Source organism: Tenrec ecaudatus, chromosome 8 (assembly GCF_050624435.1).
Source record: "Tenrec ecaudatus isolate mTenEca1 chromosome 8, mTenEca1.hap1, whole genome shotgun sequence".
Lineage (NCBI taxonomy): Eukaryota > Metazoa > Chordata > Mammalia > Afrosoricida > Tenrecidae > Tenrec > Tenrec ecaudatus.
In genome coordinates this window covers 99,630,537-99,650,740 of record NC_134537.1, presented here as the reverse complement: position 1 = coordinate 99,650,740, position 20,204 = coordinate 99,630,537, and the positions used below count along the sequence as shown (strand labels likewise).

General features: G+C 40.5%; 1 protein-coding gene and 1 pseudogene across 1 annotated transcript in view; both read left to right on the top strand.

Annotated features, from left to right (window-relative positions):
• LOC142455491 (disintegrin and metalloproteinase domain-containing protein 32-like) overlaps positions 1-20,204 on the top strand; it is a 258,099-nt gene that overhangs the window by 70,965 nt on the left and 166,930 nt on the right. Inside the window, exons 11-12 of the mRNA XM_075557223.1 lie at positions 16,070-16,238; positions 18,010-18,015. Coding sequence (XP_075413338.1) covers positions 16,070-16,238; positions 18,010-18,015 — 175 coding nt within the window. The remainder of the gene's footprint in view (positions 1-16,069; positions 16,239-18,009; positions 18,016-20,204) is intronic.
• On the top strand, positions 1,367-2,986 carry LOC142454429 (protein Red pseudogene; annotated as a pseudogene).

Genomic DNA, 20,204 nt, shown 5'->3' with positions numbered 1-20,204 from the left:
TATTATTTACAGTTCTGCGATCACATAGGCTGGTGTGTTTTTTCCATGTAGATTTAGCTTATGCCTCTCTTAGATGGCTGCTTCTTGTTTTAAGACTGGTTAATTTCCCTCAGTGTGGTAGTTAGATTTTATGTCAACATGCACTGCAGTTGTCAGCTTGAAACTGGAGGGGTGGAGCCCAACCTGTCAATCAGGTCACAGCCTGATGATGCCTCCCGGGAGGTGTGGCCTTTTTATAAAAGAGAAACTGGGAACTTTCTCTCTTCTCTTTTCTTCTTCTTCTTCTTCTTCTTCTTCTTCTTCTTCTTCTTCTTCTTCTTCTTCTTCTTCTTCTTCTTCTTCTTCTCTCTCTCTCTCTCTCTCTCTCTCTCTCTCTCTCTCTCTCTCTCTCTCTCCCCTCCCCCCCTCGCCCCCTCTCCCCTTTTACCGTCCTGCTTGCTGGTACTTTGTTCCTGCCCCAGAGGCAGCCCTGTGAAACCCTGCGAGTCGTCTTGGGAGCTTCTGGTGCTCTGCCATGTTTCCGACTTTGGATCCATGTGTCTCTGTTCACCACAACTGTGATCTCCCTGCATCCCACTTCATCTTTCTGAATCAGCAGCCTGAGCATACATGAATCTGAAGAGAGCCCAGGCTAGCATCAGACTTAGAAACTTGAGTTGGACTGGGCCGGGATGCTTTTTTGATATAAAATTACATCTTGATATAAAGTTCTTATACATGGATGAGTGTCATTGTTTTTCTTTCTCTCTAGACAACCCAGTCTAAAACACTCAGCACAATTTTTCTATTGATGGGTAGTTGGGCTGTTATCAGCTTCTTGCTCTTGTGAACTGTGCTTCAATGAACATGGGAGCGCATGCATCTGTTTGTATTCTGTCTCTTACTTCTCTGGGGTATATGCCTGGCAGGAGTCTTGCTGAGTCATAATGGATTTCTATTCCCAGTTATTTTAGGTGGCACTCTATCACTTTCTACAATGATTGTACATGTTTGCATGTCCACCAGCAGTGTATAAGAGTTCCAGTCTCTGTGCATCATCTACAGCATTTGATGTTTCCTGTTTTTCTTTTATAATCAGGTGTAAGGTGATATCTCATCCTAATTTTAATATGCATCTCCCAGATGGCTAGTGCTTGTGGGCATTTTTTTGTGTATTTGTTAGTCATTTGAGTGTCATTGTTTTTGAGGGTCATTTTTGGTGAACTGTCTGTTCATGTCTTTTGCTCACTTTTGAAATGGGTTATTTATTATTTTCTTATTGAGATGTAGAATTTTAAATAATTTGTTAGGTGGGAAGAATCTGCCGTGGCTGGCTTGTTGTTAACAACTCGGTCCTGGCTGGCGTAGAAACTCCGCGGCTGCGGACAAGATGTCAGAGCGAGACAGCGAACCGTTCTCCAACCCTTTGGCTCCAGATGGCTATGATGTGGATGATCCTCACTCCTTCCACCAATCAAAACTCACCAATGAAGACTTCAGGAAACTTCTTATGACCCCAAACACTGCACCCACATCTGCACCACCCTCTAAGTCACGGCACCATGAGATGCCAAGGGAGTACAATGAGGATGAAGATCCTGCCGCGCGAAGGAGGAAAGAGAAAAGTTACTACGCCAAGCTACGCCAACTAGAAATCGAGCACGAGCGGGAGCTGGCTGAGAAGTATCGGGACTGTGCCAAGGAAAGAAGAGATGGTGTGAACAAAGATTATGAGGAAACTGAGCTCATCAGTACCACATTTAACTATAGGGCTGTGGGCCCTACTGCTGAGGTGGACAAGTCCGCTGCAGAGAAGAGAAGACAGTTGATCCAAGAGTCCAAATTCTTGGGTGGTGATATGGAACACACCCATTTGGTGAAAGGTTTAGATTTTGCTCTGCTTCAGAAGGTCTGAGCTGAGATTGCCAGCAAAGAGAAAGAGGAGGAGGAACTGATGGAAAAACCCCAGAAGGAAACCAAGAAAGATGAAGATCCTGAAAACAAGATTGAATTAAAAACCCGTCCGGGCCACAATGTCTACCGCATGCTCTTCAAGATCAAAGCATCCGAGCGGAATGAGCTGTTCCTGCCGGGCCGGATGGCCTATGTGGTGGACCTGGACGCCGAGTATGCTGATACGGACATCCCCGCCACTCTTATCCGCAGCAAGGCTGATTGTCCTACCATGGAAGCCCAGACCACCCTGACCACAAATGACATCGTCCTCCGCAAGCTCACCCACATCCTTTCCGACCTGCGTCAGGGTACTGGAAGAGAAGAAGCCTCCCGAAGCTGATATGAACATTTTTGAAGACATTGGTGCTTACGTGCCCTCCACGACCAAGACACCTCGGGATAAGGAGCGGGAGAGATACCGGGAATGAGAGGGATCGAGAGCGAGACAGAGACCGCGAGCGGGAGCGAGAGCGGGAACGGGGGAGGGAGCGGGACAGAGAAAGAGAGAAGAAGAGGCACAGCTACTTCGAGAAGCCGAAAGTAGACGATGAGCCCCTGGAGGTCAACAAAGGGCCTGGATCTGCTAAAGAGTTAATCAAGTCCATCAATGAGAAATTTGCCGGATCTGCTGGTTGGGATGGCACTGAATCGTTGAAGAAGCCCGAAGACAAAAAGCAGCTGGGAGATTTCTTCGGCATGTCTAACAGTTACGCAGAATGCTACCCGGCCACGATGGATGACATGGCGGTGGCCAGTGATGAGGAAGTGGACTATAGCAAAATGGACCAGGGTAACAAGAAGGGCCCGCTCGGTCGCTGGGACTTCGATACCCAGGAGGAATACAGCGAGTACATGAATAACAAGGAGGCTTTGCCCAAGGCTGCATTCCAGTATGGCTTCAAAATGTCTGAAGGGCGGAAAACCAGACGCTTCAAAGAAACCAATGACAAGGCAGAGCTGGATCGCCAGTGGAAGAAGATTAGTGCAATCATTGAGAAGAGGAAGAAGATGGAAGCTGATGGGGTTGAAGTCAAAAGACCAAAATACTAATCTCCAGTTCCATCCTCAGGAATAATCACTGCAAGGATGTATTCTCCACTGCTGTCTCGCCATAGTTCCTAGAAAGACTCTAGGACAGTTCGTTTTGTTTCAAATGTGTATACATATTTTTGTATGATCATTTAGTTCCATTAAAATTGGCTAACCTGCGGTTATAAAAAAAAGAGAGAATTTGGTAAATAGGCCCTGTCCCATGTGTCATTGCTAAAGATTTTTTCTCCCAGTCATCTGTTTTGTCTTCAGCTGTATGTGCTTCACTTATTGTACTTGGTAGTCACTTTATGCCCTGTAATAGGTCCCTTACGTTTTCTTCTCTCATTAATGATCCGTATAGCTCTAGGGGTTATAGTTACGTCTCTAGTCAATCTTGCGTTCATTCCTGTGCATGGGGTGAGGTATGGGTCCCGTTTATTCTGCATATGGTGATCCATTTTTTCCAAAATCGTTTGTTGAAGGGGTGGTCCTTATACTCTGATATTTTTTGATCCTTTGTCAAATCAATTGCTTGTGAGTAGACACATGTAGTTCTGGGTTTTCTATTTTGTGCAATTGGTTTGTATTTCTATTCATGTATCAGTTCCAGGCTGTTTTGACTACTGTGGCTATGTAGTAGGTTTTGAGGTGAGGTAGTGAGAGGCCTTTTACTGGTTTCTTCTTTTTAAGGAGTTCTTTGCTTATTCTAGGTCTCTTCTCTCTACCTATGAGGCTGGTAATTAGTTTTTCCATTTCTTTAAAGAGTGACATTAGGATTTGGATTCGAATTGCTCTGTAACTGTATTTATAGATTGTTTTAGGTAGTATTCACAGTATTAAGATTTCCTATCCATGACATGGGGTATTCTTTGTGTGTGTGTGTGTGTTTTAATAATATTGTTATTTTCTCTGTTACTGGTCTTTTGTTTCTTTGGTTAGGTTTATTCCTACGTATTTTATCTTTTGTGTGTCTATTGTAAGTGGTATTGTTCTCTCGATATCTTTTTTGGCGCGCTCTTCACTGGCATATAGGAATCCAGTTGATTTCTGCTTGCTAATCTTGTATCTGCTACTTTGCCAAATCCCTCCGTTGATTCTAGAAATCTTTGTGTGGAGTCTTTTGAGTTCTCTCTCTCTAGAATCACATTAACTGCAAATAGCTAGCACTTCACCTTTTCGCTCAATTGTATTCATTTCCTTTCTTTTATTGTCTAATGGTTCTGGCTATGATTTCAGTATGATGTTGGATAAGAGCTGTGTTAGGACACATCCTTGTCTGGTTCCTGTTTTTATATTCCCCCGCCCCCATCCACCTGTTGTGATGTTGGCTGTTGGTTTTTCATCTAGTCTTTATTATGTTGAGGACTTTCCCTGTTATCCCTATTTTGATGAGTGATTTTAGCAAAAATGGGTGTTGGGTATTGTCAAGTGCCTTTTCTATAGCTATTTATGTGGTCAGACCATTTTTTTCCTTGTTTATGTAGTGTGTTGGACAGGGTTCTCTAGAGAGACAAACCAGATTGCTAGTAATTATATATAAATATATTTATAAAGATAGATATATAATACAAGAAATGAACCATTAAATTATATACAGATAGATGATACAAGAAATTAACAAAGTATAAAGCAGTGAGACACTAGCAGTCCTTTAAGGCTTGAGAGCCGCCAGTTGCCAGTCCCTTTCTGTAGAGAGAGCTGGGCTATATATATCCAGGCAGCAAACAGCAAGGCAGGTCCCCAACTGTCATCAACTGTCAGTCCCCACCCAGCTCCAGAGATGAACATTCCAATCGTGTGGGCTTAAAGGGACCTCAACTTACAGCGACACAGTCCACAGGCTAGGCATCCCACAGGTAGTGTACCCCTTTAAATTGAGGCACAGAATAAGCAAGGTGAGGCTCACCGAGCCATTTATCCCTCCACCCTTCAATTAATCCTACTTGTGTTTATCGGCACACAATAAACTATCGCAAGAAGTGCATTATATTATTTGTCTTTCTAACGTTGAACCATCCTTCCATTCCTGGTATAAATTCCATTTGATCATGGTGAATTCATTTTGGGTATGTTGTTGGATTCTTTTGATCAGAATTTTGTTGAGAATTTTTGTGTTTATGTTCATGAGAGATATAGGTCTGTAGTTTCCTGTCTTTGTGGGGTCTTGGTATCAGGTAACACACATTTCATAGAATGGGTTTGGAGTTAATTGACCTTTTTCTGTGTTCTGGAATAGTTCACGTAGAATTGGTGGCAGTTCTTCACTGACTACTTGATAAAATCCCCCTATGAAGCCATCTATTTCTGGGCTTTTCTTGTTTGGAAATGTCTTGATGACCTTCTGTATTTCTTCTTTTGCTATGGGTTTGTTCAGGTTCTTAATGTCCATCTGCATTAACTGGGGAAGAGGATGTGTGTCTAGTTATTTGTCCATGTCATTTAGATTTTAGAATTTGTTGAAATACAGTCTTTTGTAATACTGTGTTCTTACTCTTTTATTTCATCTGGACCTGTTGTGATCCCATCTGTTTCATCTCTAATTCTAGATATTTCTTTTCCATTGTTAAGTTTGCTACTCTTGTCGATTTTGTTGATCCTTTCAAAGAATAAACTTCTTGCTTTTTTGATTTTTCCATTGATTTTGTGTTTTCCAGCTCTAATTTTTATGGTTTCTTCTGTTGCTGGAGGTTTTATGCAGTTGACTCCATTCTAATTGTTGGAAGTGGTGTGGTGTAAAAAGTGTTGAACGTGATTTTCTGCTCTTTAAAAAAAACACATTTTATTAGGGGCTCATACAACTCTTATCACAGTCCATACATATACATACATCAATTATATAAAGCACTTCTGTACATTCTTTTCCCTAATAATTTTTTTTCTCCTCTTTTCTTTTTTACATTTTATTAGGGACTCATACAACTCTTACTCCTCTTTTTTTAAATACATGCATTAATTTTTATAAATTGACCTCTGAAAACTCTTTTTGCTGTGTCCCATAAGTTTTAATATATTGTGTTATTGTTCTCATTTGTTTCTAGGGATGTCCTAATTCCATCTATTTGTGCTTGTGCCCAGCAGCATGTTGTTGGGTCTCTAAGTGTTTGTACTTACTTTTTGTTCTTTCCTATTTTTGATTGCGTTTTATGGCACTATGGTCTGAGAAGATGGCTTGAATGATCTCTATGCATTTTAACTTGTTAAGCCTTGTTTTATTGTCTAGCATGTGGTCTATTTTATAATATGAGCCATGTGAATTGGAGAAGAAAGTGTACTTTTTTGCTGTTGGTTGGAAAACTCTGTAAATGTCTAGGAGGTTGAGTTGTTTGATTGTGTGGTTCAGCTGTTCAGTTTCTTTTTTGTGTTTCTTTCCTGTTGATCTTTCTTTCATTGAGGGTGGTGAATTGAAGTCTCCTACTATTATTATCAATTTGGTGATTTCTCTTTTTATCTCTTTGAGGATTTGGTTGATGCATTTCAAGGGTCTTCTGTTGGGTGGATAGATGTTTATTATGGTTATGGGTTCTTGGTCTATTCGTCCTTTGAGCATTATGCAGTGCCCCTTCTTGTCTCTCCATCTGCCATGTACTTTGAAGTCTATTTTGTTGGAGATTAATATTGCCACCTCTGCCTTTTCTTAAGTGTCCATTAGCTTGATAAAATTGGAAAAATTTCACTCTTTAGTCTATTTTTGTCTATGAGTTTGAGTTGTGTCTCTTGAAGGCATCAGATTGATGAATCTTCTTTCCTAAACCAGTCTGTATTATTTTGGGCACTTTTTCAATGTATGACTTCTGGGTGGTGTTATTCCTTGTGGGGGCCTCATGCTTGAGTGCTGCAGTTGTTGCTTTTACCATAAAGATCTGTATAACATTCTTTTTAATGCTGGTCTTCTTTTTACAACTTTTCTAAATATTCCCTTGTTTGAGAATACTTGTGTTACTCCTTCATATTTGATGGATAGATTCCTGGGTATATGATTCTTGATTGGCAATTTTTGTCTTTCAAATTTCAGAATATTTCTTCATTTTCTTACTTCCTGCCTGCTTTCTGTGGAGAGAGCGGAGTTTATTCTTATCTGCTTGAAGTTGACTATTTTATTTATTTTTTTCTCTCTCTAGCTGGTCTCAGGATTCTTTCCTTTTCCTTGAAGTTGGATAATTTGACTATGATAGGTCTCGATGTGTGTGTGTGTTTGATTTAATCTACATGGTGTTCTCTCTGCTTTCTGGGAGGTTATTGGCTCCTCCTTTGTGATATTGGGGAAATTTTCTCCCATGAATTCCTTTAGTATTTTATCTGTAGATTTGTTTGTGTTTTCCTGTTTTAGTATGAGATGTATATGATGTCACACATCATTCTCATGCTTTCTTCAGGGTTCTAGGTTGAACCCTAGATCTCTTATATGGCCCTAAACATATTGTCCTGTATTCTCCTTCTGGCATTTCAAGGGCTTCTTTTTCTGTGTATTCCATTGGGTTTGGATAGCCTTCAGTTGTTGATATTTGTTTCTCTTGATTTCTTGTAGTAATTGCAGTTGACTGTTAGTTGTGTGGCATAGTGTAGATGACTTGTAGGGTTTTGGGTTGTGTAGTGGGTGTGGGTTTAGAACTTTGGGTTAGAGGGGGAGGATTAGATAGGAGCTGGAAATTATATTGTGTAGAGATGAGGAAGGAGTGATAGAGTTGGGGTGGTTGGCATGAATAGGAGATAGAAGATTGAGAGTAGGATTTAAGTGATGATATTACACATAGGAAGTCTTCTGGTTAATTATAGTGACTTTAGAAAAATTGGAAGAAGGGGTTTTAAGAGGTGTGCTCATACTTGTTAAAAAGTGTGTCGCACTGAGGAGTGGGGGAATAGGGTCTTGAGGTAGTGGTGGTTGGGGTAGGTGCAGGGTACACTAAGTAATCTACAAAAGTCACTTATCAACCCAGTATATGATATATGGAGAGTGCAGCCTATCTGTGTTATTGTGTTTATAGTAGAGAGTCCTTCTTTTGGAGGCACACCACTTTCCCGTTCTCAAGGTGGGACTGTCCCTTGCTCTATTGTGGAACAGTATTGGGGTTTTGCACTAGGCATTGCTACCCGCCCTCCACTCTGGAGTCCCAGGGTGGAAATAGGAAATAAGAGTAGAGGCCCAAAGAGAAGGGGGACTTCTAATCAGGTGTATGTCATGCTAAGGAAAGTAAGTCTCAACATCATGAGCTACTGAGATATGCTGTAACACCAAGTTCTGCTTTCTCCGGTAGCAAAGGACTTTGTGTTGTGTGTGTGTGTGTGTGTGTGTGTATTTCACAAAAGAAAGTGGGGGGAAAAAAGCAAACAAAAAACCTTTTGAAGCACCGGAGAGTTCAAGTTTTGCTCTTGGATCACCAGGGCAGGATGCCTGGTTGAGTTATGTGGGTGTTTCTATCTGGCAGTGGAAATTAGAGCTGAACTCTCACAAGGAGGATGAGGGGGATCTGGTAAACCCATGAAACTATGGCATTTACCCCACCTACCATGAGCTCCATCCTCCTAGCAGAACTCCCAGGAGTTAGAGAGGGATAGGAGCTGGGGCTTTAGGTGAAATGGGGCTTCTAATTGGGTGAGAATCTGTAGGGGCAGATTCCCTTGCACAGGTGGGTTAGTCGCTGAGTTAAGGGAGAGGGGACTGCAAATGCCCACCACTGTGCCAAGCTCAGATGAGTTCTCCCGGGGTGAAAAAGTGGGAAGGGAAAACAAAAATATTCCTAGAGTGCCAAGAATTCAGGTCTCATGTCTGGATTCCCAGGATTGACTCCCCTACCTGATGGTCTTTTGCTTGGGCAGAGAGAGTTCTAGGCAAGGGATTCTACTTGGGAACTGTCTTCCATATACAATGAAGATTTTATTTCAAGGAAGGGGAGGGAAGAACAAAGAGCTGGGAGTCTAAACTCTGCCTTGGGAGGATTAACGGACAGGCAGGGCAGAGATTAGTTGAACAGTTGAAAGCAGTGCCCAGGAGTGAGTGACTTCACCCATTTTGGTGCTTGGATTCACTGGGATAGATTTAGGCATATTAGACACACACCAGGCTGGAGTCTAGGGGATCAAGTGGGGCTGAGACTGGAGGTCTTATATTTTGGGAGGTAGGGCAGAATTAAAATGTAGCTGAGTGTCCTGAAGGAATAGCATTCAAGTCACCCAGGTTGGAGAGGCAGGACTCAGCTACTTAGACACGGCAGTCTCTGAGAAGGAATGGGCAGGAGAAGGGGCTGTACCAGGCACCTCCCAGTGGGGAAAGGTTGGCTCTCTCGATGACTTAGGGGAGCAATATTGGGGAATGAGCATTCTAAGAGGGCACAGGCTGTCGCTCTGATGGTCTAGGGTGGTCTAATTGGGGCGGTGGCTGGGGGAGGGGTCATGAGGTGGATTGGGCCCTCAGATCAACCAGTGTTTGATTGGGTCATGGGATGGTTACTGGCTCTTGAGTCAGCTGAGGGGTGTTCTCCAGCCAAGGGGCACTTACCAACTGAGGGAGGAGGAGAATGTGTGGATAGTCTTGGGGTCAGGGGTATGGAGTTCATGCCACCTTGGGAGTTAAGAGACCATGCAAGTCTGCTGTGCTAGCTGCTGGGTTTGGATGGAGGAAGGGCTAGGTGTCTCTTGGGTGAGTTTACTCTCTTCTCTTCCTCTCTGTCACTCCCACTGTCTCTGGACTTGGGGGGGCTCAGGTTACTTATCTTTTGATTTTTTCCCTCTGAAATGGCTTGCACCCCATTTTCTTTCTTGATGTTTTCTCCTGATTGTTGGAGAGTGATTCATTCTCCAAGTAAGCCGTTGACCACCTTCAAGAAGATATTGAAATGATGTTACTTTTAGAAAACATGCTCTTTTCATAGTTACTTCTAAGCACTTAAAGTCATAGTAGCCCAAACTTAAAATACACAAGCCAAGCAATAAGATGATAAAAATAACAATCATTTACACTGTGCATACTGTGTGCTATTCCAGTTCAAGTACTTTTGGTGCTTTAGCTATATTGACTCCCCTGATTCTTACAGCATCTCATGAGGCAGATTCCACCAGTATTTCCATGTTTATAGAGGAGAAACCGAGTTACAATAAAGATAACTGCCCGTGGTCTAACAGCTAGTGAAAGGTAGCCCTGAGTTAGGAGCTCAGGCAATTTGGGATTTAAATCTGTGATAATAAGCATTTAAGTTTGGATGATACTTTATAATTTTTCTAAATGTTTTCATCTATAATTTCCTGATTCTTACAAAACTCTTGTTACTTTTAAGTCATATGTTACCTTGATATTTCCAAAATCTCACAATACTATACATTATGGCACCTTTGCCTTTCCACAGTAATATCTCACATTTTATATCAATTCTCAAAAAAGGCATAGGAGTAAGGCAACTATTATTTCTATTTAATGCATGTTTTTGTTTTAAACTCTGGAACACAGATAGCCTAAGTGACACTGCATTGAATATACAAATAACTAGTGACCAAATTTTAGTAAATGTCACTATTAGCAGCAATGATTTATTGGGCACTTACTGTAAGCCAGACAGTTGATTAGGAAATTGACTTGTTTAATGATATACAACCCTTACACCAACCTGTAATGTGAATTGGTTTTATCATTCCTGTTTTGCATATGAGAAAACTTAGATTCATGGAGTTTAAGCAATTTACTTAAGGTCTCATTGAACCACAATATTAGTACTAACAAGCATAAGAGTTTCTTCATAGTTTCAGAGTTCCATATATTTGATACAAACTTTATTATTATATATTTCAGTTTTCCTTCCTAAATAACATCTTTAACAGTCAATTTCATCTATCTCTTTACCACACAATGGGCAGTCTATGTCTTAAACCTTATATTTTGAGACAATTTGCACAGATGAGTACAAAGGAATTCAGAGGAATAGGGAAGAAAGGGGCATAGAAAATGGCACTGGCTAAGAACATAGGAACCTCTGAAAAAACACATGGTAAGGGTTTGCCCATCTCCCTTGTTATGAGCCAAATACATTTGGAAGGAGCATAATGTTATTAGTTATTGACAAAATTGAATTATTTTATTGATATTGCTTTCTCCAAATTGCTTGCTAAGACCAATCTCATTTTGATTGTGGAAGAAGTTATACCATTTTGGGAGTATGGAGCATACTTTCACTTGCTAGCTGAACTTTCTAAGCCTCAGTTGTCTCACCTGAAAAATGAGGATCACGGTAGCTACATCTTAAAGTTTTTGCTGGGATGCAATTGTGGAAATGGCATGAGGACCGTGTCTGAAGTCTTCCAGCTACCAAGAAAGAAAAAGAATCCAACTCTACATCTGCCCAAGGACGAGTGGCATGAGGCAGAGGTCAGACATGTCTGCACCATTCAATATTTTTAAACTATTCTAATACCAACTGTCCCTCCCGTGGCACTCTACTTCACTACTGGGTTCGATAATCCTTTGCATTAGTCACACAGAACTCACAGACAGTACTCACTATTGTGGAAGTTTATTAGAGAGATAAAGAGCCATGGGGTGGGTGGTGGAGTGCCTGGTGATGTAGTTGTTTACTTTTGACAGTTAACTTCAAGATCAGTGGTTTGAACCCACTAAACACTCCTTGGGAGAAATAGGAGGTTGTTTGCTTTCCCCCACCAATTAAAAATCTTGGAAACCCAAATGGGCAGCTTTACTCTGTTCTATAGGACGACGGAGCCATTTTTAACTCATTGGCAGTGATTCAGTAGGGAAGTTAGCAGGATACAACTCGGTATCTGAAAACATTAAATATTTGTTTGCAGCGCCCTTTCTCAACCAAGCGAGCAGATATGTCTCTTTCTCTGGTCCTCACCCTCTCAGTTTCACAGGCTTTGACATCTTCTCTGCTTGAGTAGTGTAAAAAACCCTTTGGAGGTGGGAATGAGATAAATGGCTCTCTGGAGGTCTGACCTCCCTCCCCCACCTCATTCCTGCGGTTGGACCAACATGCTGCCTGATCTAGTTGCCCTGCCTCTTCAAGTGTGCTGTGCTCCCGGTGGGCTCTGCAGTGCTCTGGTTCACCTGGCTGAGGCATCTCTGGACTGTGGTGAACCTCATTGCTGTACTATGCTGTTCCACTTTGCCATTCTGCTGCTGCCCACCCTGAAACCACTCCTGACAGCGCACCTCCAGTCAGCCACTTTGCATTGCTACACAGTGAGGCTCACCACGTCCTACTTCCACACGCTGTGCTACTGGCTTCTGCTTCCCCTGGACATCTCATCTTCCCACGGTCTGCTTTGGCTTTGGGCTAGGAGCTGCATGAGTTAGAAGCATATTAACGAACTAACAAAAGTGGGTTGGACTGACCACTTTGTACATCTGTGTCGACCAATTTGCTGTTATAGTCCCTTTTGCTATATAAACGTATCCTATCCGTAGGGTTTTCTTGGCTGTAATCAGGAAGCTGTTCTCCAGGCCTTTCCTTCCGTGTGTCTGCTGCGTGGGTGCCAAATCTCAGGTTAGCAATCAATTGCAAACCACTTGTACCACTGAGGGACACCAGTGAGTATTGAAATGGTGGTGTAAGGATACTCAAGAATGGTGAGACCATGTATTTAGGGGGATGGGTATAATAAAGGATATGAAAAGAAAGGTCACAAAAAGTAAATGAGATAGTTTAAATATAATATCTTTAAAAAAGTTTAAATATCTTTCAAAGCTTATCTTTCAAAATATTGTCAGTGCTAATTTAGACTTCAGAAAATGATAGAAGCGCTATTTTCTTTCCCTTCATTCTCTTGTATCTTTTTACATGGGGCCTTCACATGGGCCATCAAGAGAGGCAGAGGTGAGCATGCTACCATGAAATGTGTCTGACTCTTTTATTTTACTCTCTGTATCTCTCTTACTCTCTATGACTTTACTATACTCTATATTTTATAGCCATACAGTTGCGCCTACTGGACCCATGATGATTTGTTAGGGGATGGTTCTCCTCACAACAGTCTTTTCAACAAATGGTGTTGGACAAACTGAATTTTCATATGCAGAAGAGTGAAACAAAACCCATATACCTTCCCATGCCAAAATGAACTCAAGATGGATTGCAATCTTAAATGTAAATCCTGGAGCTGTCAGGATCATCGATGAGAAAACTGGAGCAAATGTAAGGGCCTTATTTCAAGGCCTACAACTACCAAGTATAATAAAGGAAGAGCCCACAGATTGGGGAAGAATGATCAGCAATACATTGGAGGAGAGTTAACTACAAAAATCTATAACCACTCAAAAAGAAAATAACCAGTGACTTAATTAAAAAGTAGGAAAAAGACATGAACAGATAGTTCACCAAAAATGAAGTACAAATGGCTAACCAACACATGAAAACATGCTCACAATCACTAAACATCTGGTGCAAATTAAAACAATGTGATATAGCATTTTATGGCCCCAGTGCTAGCCCAATTAAAAGTTAACCAGAAAACACCAAATGCTCAAGAGGCTGTGGAGAGAAAGGAAGTCATACACACTGTGAGTGGACTTGTAAATGCATACAACCACGATGGAAAATGATATGGTGATACTTAAAGTAACCGAGAATTGAAATCCCATAAGATCCAGCAACACTACTATTAGGCATATACTCTGAAGAAATAAGTGAGACAACACCAGTGGATGTATGCCTTCCCATGTTTATTGCAGCACAGCACAATAGCAAGAAACCAAATGCCCCAAAGTGGAAGAATGGACAAAGAAACTATGGTACATACACACAGTGGAATACTATGCATCCCTAAGAAACCAGTGATGAATGCATGAAACACCACGTGACATGGAAGGACATGGAAACCATTATGCTGAGTGAAGAGTCAATCACAAAAGGACAAATGTTGTATGAGTCCACCACTAGAAGGAGAAACACCAATTAAGCAAATCTTAGAGACCAATTCACAAACAAAGGTGTAGAAAGTTTGCCTATCAGCCATGAACCATACAATACTCCCTTTATGTGAGTTTCATAAGAACCACCGTGAAAGAGGAGACTTCACATTGGCTGGGGTCATGCCTGAAAGAAGGGGTAAAAGGGAGAAGACCATCAAGGCGATGCTATACCCCGTTGTGACGTGGCTGCAACAAATCAATAGGCCATTCACAGGAAACGAGAACCCTACTGGAAAATCAAGTTCAGACCAGGGGAGAGGAGGCACTGATAGTTCTGCTGGTGTGTATGGTGGATAAATGGGAGGAGCAACCTCACATAGGGAAGAGATGCCAAACAATAATTGTAAGGAACCTAAGGGGAGAACAAGCCACGTTATATGTTCCTGGGTAGACGACGAATGCAGGAGAGGGGAGGAAGCACTAGAACTGATTATAGATACATAATCATAATATATATGTATATATTTAACCATGGAATTGTATGATATGTACATATTATATCAAGAATAAAACTATTAAAAAATCAAACAAAACCAGAGTTGATCAATGGTTACCATGGCTGTAAAAGGAAGAGTTTTTGCTTAAGGGACATTGACTTTATGTTAACGATGAGGGAATGATTTGGAGAATGGGATCAATAATGGTGTGTAACATGAAGAATATAATCAGTGGCACTGAATTATACATGTAGAAGTCATTGAAATGGAGAATGTTTTGTGTATTTTTTTGGCCACAATTAAAAAAATTACACAAATAATATTGAGTACAAGGAAGAAGAAAACGTCCTAAGATCAATGTGGTAATGATTGTACAACACTTCTTGATATGATTGAACTATTGAATTATATAATATGTGGATAAAGTGCCAATAACATTTTAAAAAATTTAGAACTGATAGTAGTTTATAATAATATTCAATAGTAAATATTTTATTGGATTGTGTAATATTGAAATATGAATTTTGGATCATGATAGAGAGTGGGAAAATCTTTGTGAATGTGAAGGTATAAGTAACTGTTTGTGAATCTTGATCTTATCAATTTAGAGTTATCTGTCTTTGGTGAGGTATTTAGCATCTTTGAAATTTAGTTCAAGTTTTACAAAGTATTGTTGACAATACCAACATATTGTTGACAATACTAGTTTGTAGTGATGATGAAATGATCAAATAGATAAGATACTTAATTTATAGTCAGTGCACAATGTAATTTTACTCCTTGTCTTATGTAATTTAAATACATAAGAGTGGCACATCCTATGAAAATAATCTTTACAATGATTGATTTTAGTGAGATATGAACAAACTATCAAAGTAACTAATTATTGCAAAGTTTTGTGTAAATATCACAAAAATATATTGACAAAGAGGAATGCAAAACTTTTAGAAAGCTCGAGTTTGAATTTTATGATAGGCATAGCAGACAGAGAAAGTAGAAAAGTTTAAAGAGTGGTTGATGTAACTTCTATAATTTCAGTTTTATTTTACTTAGAAGAGACATTGTACACATGTCTAGTCACTTTTTTGTTTATCTGTAATAATTTGCATACAGTCCTATATGGCATAGCCGGTTACAAATTAGGTTGTTATCTCAAGGACAGCAGTTTGAATCCACTAGCTGCTCTGTGGGGGAAAGATGAGGCAGCCTGCTCCCATAAGTATGTCTCGCCTTTGAAACCTTAGGGAAGAATTCGACTCCACCCTATAAACTTGTTATGTAGTCAGAATCAACTCTATGTCATTACGTTTTTTGGTAGGTATCATGTTCAATGCACATATAAAATGAAATAAGTCTTTTCTTCATATTGTTTATATAATAAGTACATATACTCCAGTGAATGACATCACATGATGGCCTAAAGAGTTATTTTGGACTCTAAGTACTTGATCCAAACATTTATTGTTACTTATTAAATTTAGCAAGGGACTCTTGTAGTGCAGTGGTGGTTTGAATCCACCCGGTGGCTCAGTGGGAGAAATTGCTGAAGATCTATTTACATAAAGGTTACAGCCTAGAAAACCCTATGGACCAGTTCTATTTTGTCACATGAGATATTTATGTGAAAGCTCTAGGGTACCCAACAGTTACAACATGAAATTTAGCATTGTGGAATTAATTTATATAAGTAAAGGGACATATAGACCTATGCTTTCAGAAGAATCTTGTCAACATCATTATACCAATTAAACTTTAGGCAATCCAGTGGTGTGAAGATGTTCAGCAATTGCAGTCTGAATGACTTTGAAAACTTCATTTCAAATATGCCTGCCAGATGTCTTCAGAATAAGCCACTGATGCAGATAAGGCGTCCAATCTGTGGAAATGGAAAAGTGGAGGGTAATGAAGTCTGTGACTGTGGAACAGTAAGTCCTACACCTTAGACAATTTACTAAGAGCTTTACTGTTTGAATTTGTTTGTGTAAAATACCAAATACTAGGTCTTTCATATATGACTGAGTACCATGCAGAACATTGAAGCTAATTGCTATCAAGTTCAAATATGATATGTACAAGAATATACTGTCTAGATTTGATGGGTTGAAGGAACCCATCAGATTTAAAGTATACTGCCAAGAAATTATTGGTGGAAAAATAAAGGCTTAGAATGAATGAGCTTTTATGTTCCAGACTAAATACACAAGATTTTCCAAAATGTTTGCTGAAAATTTTTTTATCGATAAAATGTTTTATTGAAGGTAAATGAGTCAGTGGTTCATCAAATATCCCTCTGGTGGTCACTCTGTAGTGGAATCAGTAGTATTGTGAGAGAATCTGTGTTAGTATTTGAAATAGTTAAGGTTTATTGTGCTAACCTGGCTGATAAACATATGTGGGATTAATTGAAGGGTGGAGCGATAAATGGCTTGGTGAGTCTTGCCTTTATATTTCTTGGGTCTCTTGCTTTCTGATGGTCGGACCAGGGTGCTGCTGCCTTAGCCAGTTCCCTGCTTTAGCATGCAAGGCTCACTTCCTGCAAGACATCCCTGAGAAGAAGCCACATGGGCTTACCCCAATGCAGCCCTGGATACTGGAGCAGCTGTTTGGAGACCCCTGCCAGTGCTCAAATGTGTACACATTTACTGATTCGGCTTTCCTCCTGCCGTTGGTGTCATTGTGTGGGTTTTGTGATATTGAATTGGACTTTGTAGATTGGTGTGGGACATATGGGCTAATGTTGGACTTACGGGCTTGGGCAGCATTGGGTTGGGATGCTTTCTTAATGTACACTTACCCTTTATATAAAACTCTCTCTCATACAGCATTGTAATCTGTACATTGAGTTATTTGGATTATTCATTTGAAAGAGAAGGCTTGGAGCACAACTGGCATTAAAGTGGTGTCTGGCCTCTTCTGCCGTCACAAGGAGAAAGAGAATCTAATTCCACATCTGCTCAAGCCCCCATCTTCCAATCTTCTTTCCCTTATTCTGCCATTCCCATGGCACTCTTACTTCTCTTGTGGGTTTGTTAACCCATTTCAATGGCCACACTGAACTCATAGATAATACTTGTGATTATGGGGGAAAAGTTGAGGTTGTCAAGGGTTTTTGTTTTGCTTGGATCCACAGTCAATGATCATGGGAGCATTGCTGTGCAAGGACTCTTTAGAGTGTTGGTAAGCAAGGATGTTAGTTTGAGGTCTTCGTTGCTTCTGTCCCAAGCCATGATATTTTTCAGTGACCTCATATGCATGTGAAAGTTGTACATTAGATAAAGAACACTGAAGAAGAATTGATGCATTTGAATTTTGGTGCTAGAGAAGACTGTTGATACTACCACGGATTGCTAAAAGGACAAACATCTGTCTTGGAAGAAGCACAGCCATAGTGCTCCTTAGAGGCAAGGATGGTAAGACTTTCTTTAGACATGTTGTCAGGAGAGATCAGTTCCTGGAGAAGGACATCGTGCTTGGTAAAGTACAGGGCAGCAAAAAAGAGGAAGGTCTCAAGGTAATGCATTGACACTAGCTGCAACAGCAGGCTCAGGCATGGGGACAATTGAAAGGATGGTCCAGGACCGACAGTGCTTCCTTCTGTTGTGCAAGGGGTGCCTATGGGTCAGAACCACCTGGATGGCACCTAACAACAGCAACAGATAAGTTAACATGTTATAATTCAGGATTAAAAATGTTAAGGATGCAGTTCTTTTGCCCATGGAGCCTCTTCCGGGCGTACCTGCAGGTACGATCTCTGATCCTCAGCTTCTTAGCCACTCTGTACCATGGGCCAAGTGTTACAAATCTCCTTTAGCACTGATAACAGCCCCAAAGTCAACCCATTCGTTGCTAAGGCATTCATCTTCTCTCTGCCTCAGCTGCTGCCCCTCTTCTCAGGAATCCCAGCGTCCAAAGGATGTGCTTCACGCATGGCTCTTCTTTCTTGATGGTCATGGGATTTCCCCATTCCTGCTTCCAAGCTGGCTCACTTTATACCCAGTGGAATTACAAAACCAACCCCAACACTAAACAATCCCCATGCTAGAGATTCATGCATCATATTAGCACGTTTCCACTCATTCATCTATACCAATTATTTTCTCTCTGCCACACTAGGAAACATAATGAATGTGAAAAATCTTGATAAGTTGATTCTTGATAATTTAGAATTTGAAGGATTGAAGAAGGTACCATAGTTTTAAGATGGAAACTATAGAATTCTTGAAAACACAGGTTTCATGTATTTGTACTTACATCAAACTATTTTAATTATGCTTTTGTACAACAGTTTCTCATTTAGTAGGACAAGTCCGCACAATGTACACTTTTAAATGCACCCACTATTTTTTACAAGAATGTTCACCACAACTTTATCATAATAGGCAAAAATTGGAAATGACACAAAATACACTTTGATAGGTATATAGCTAACCAAAATAAGGCACATCATAGAACATTACTTTACTATACAGCAATAAACAATTGATCAGAGGCCTTGGGTGGTGTAGTGGTTATGCTTAGGGCTACAATCCACATGGTTGGCAGTTTGAAACCACCAGCAGCTCTGAGGGAGAAAGACTAGGTTTTCTTTTTTCCTTTTTAAAAAAAAATTAAATACCTTTATTGGGGGCTCTTATATCTCTTATCACAATCCATATATTCATCCACTGTGTCAGGCACATTTGTACATATGTTGCCATCATCATTTTCAAAGTATTTTCTTTCTACTTGAGTCCTTGGTATCAGCTCCTCATTTTTCTCCCTCCCTTCCTTCCCAACTCTCCTTCCCTCATGAATCCTTGATAAGTTATAGATTATTATTTTCGTATCTTACATCATCCTTTGTCACACTTCACCCACTTTTCTGTTGTCCTCCTGGGATAGGGTTATATGTTGATCCTTGTGGTTGATTCCCACTATCTCCCCTAACCTTCCCCTATCCTCCTGGTATTTATATTCTCATTGTTGGCCCTGAGGGGCTTATTTATTCTGGATTCCCTGTGTTGTGGGCTCTTATCTGTATCAGTGTGCATCTTCTGGTCTAATCCAATTTCTAAGGTAGAATTGAAGTCATAGTTGGGGGAGGAAGCATTAAAGAACTAGAGGAAAGGTGTGTGTTTCATCGGTACTATAATGCACCCTGACTGACTCATCTCTTCCTTGTGACCCTTCTGTAAGGGGATGTCCAATTGTCTAGAGATGGGCTTTGGGTCTCCACTCCTCATTTCATCAACCCCCATTTACATTGGTATGATTTTGTTCTGGGTCTTAGATGCCTGATACCTTACTTATCCCATTGACACCTCATGATCACACAGGCTGGTGTACTTCTTCCATGTGGGCCTTTTTGCTTCTCAACTAGATGGACGCTTGTTTATCTTCAAGCCCTTGAGTTGAGGCCTAATGTCCATCTGCAACCTTAATTCTTAACATATAGATATGAGTACATAGATCACTTACTTTCTCTCTTGTTGTATATAAAGGTATTTACATATATATGTGCCTATATTTAGACCTCTATAAATGCCATTTTCCTCATAGCTCTTTCCTCTTTTCCCTTTTCCTTTCCTCTTGCCTCACCATCACGTTCGGCCTTCATTCAGGTTTAGTAATTCCTCGCTGTTACAATCCCCTTAATTAAGCCCCACTAGGCATCCTACATTGAATTTAATTCACTTGTTGTTCCCTTGTCCCTGGGTTGTTTGCACTCCCCCTTCCTTTATCCCACCTCCCCTTCTCCCGTATCCCTCATGAACTGTTGGTTCTGTTGTTTTCTTCTATGAATTGTTTATCCCACCTAGCTATCTAGGTAGACATGCAGAGACATTAATAAGCACAAAAACCAGGCAAAGCCAAACAGAACAATAAAGGAAGACAAAACCAACAAAACAATA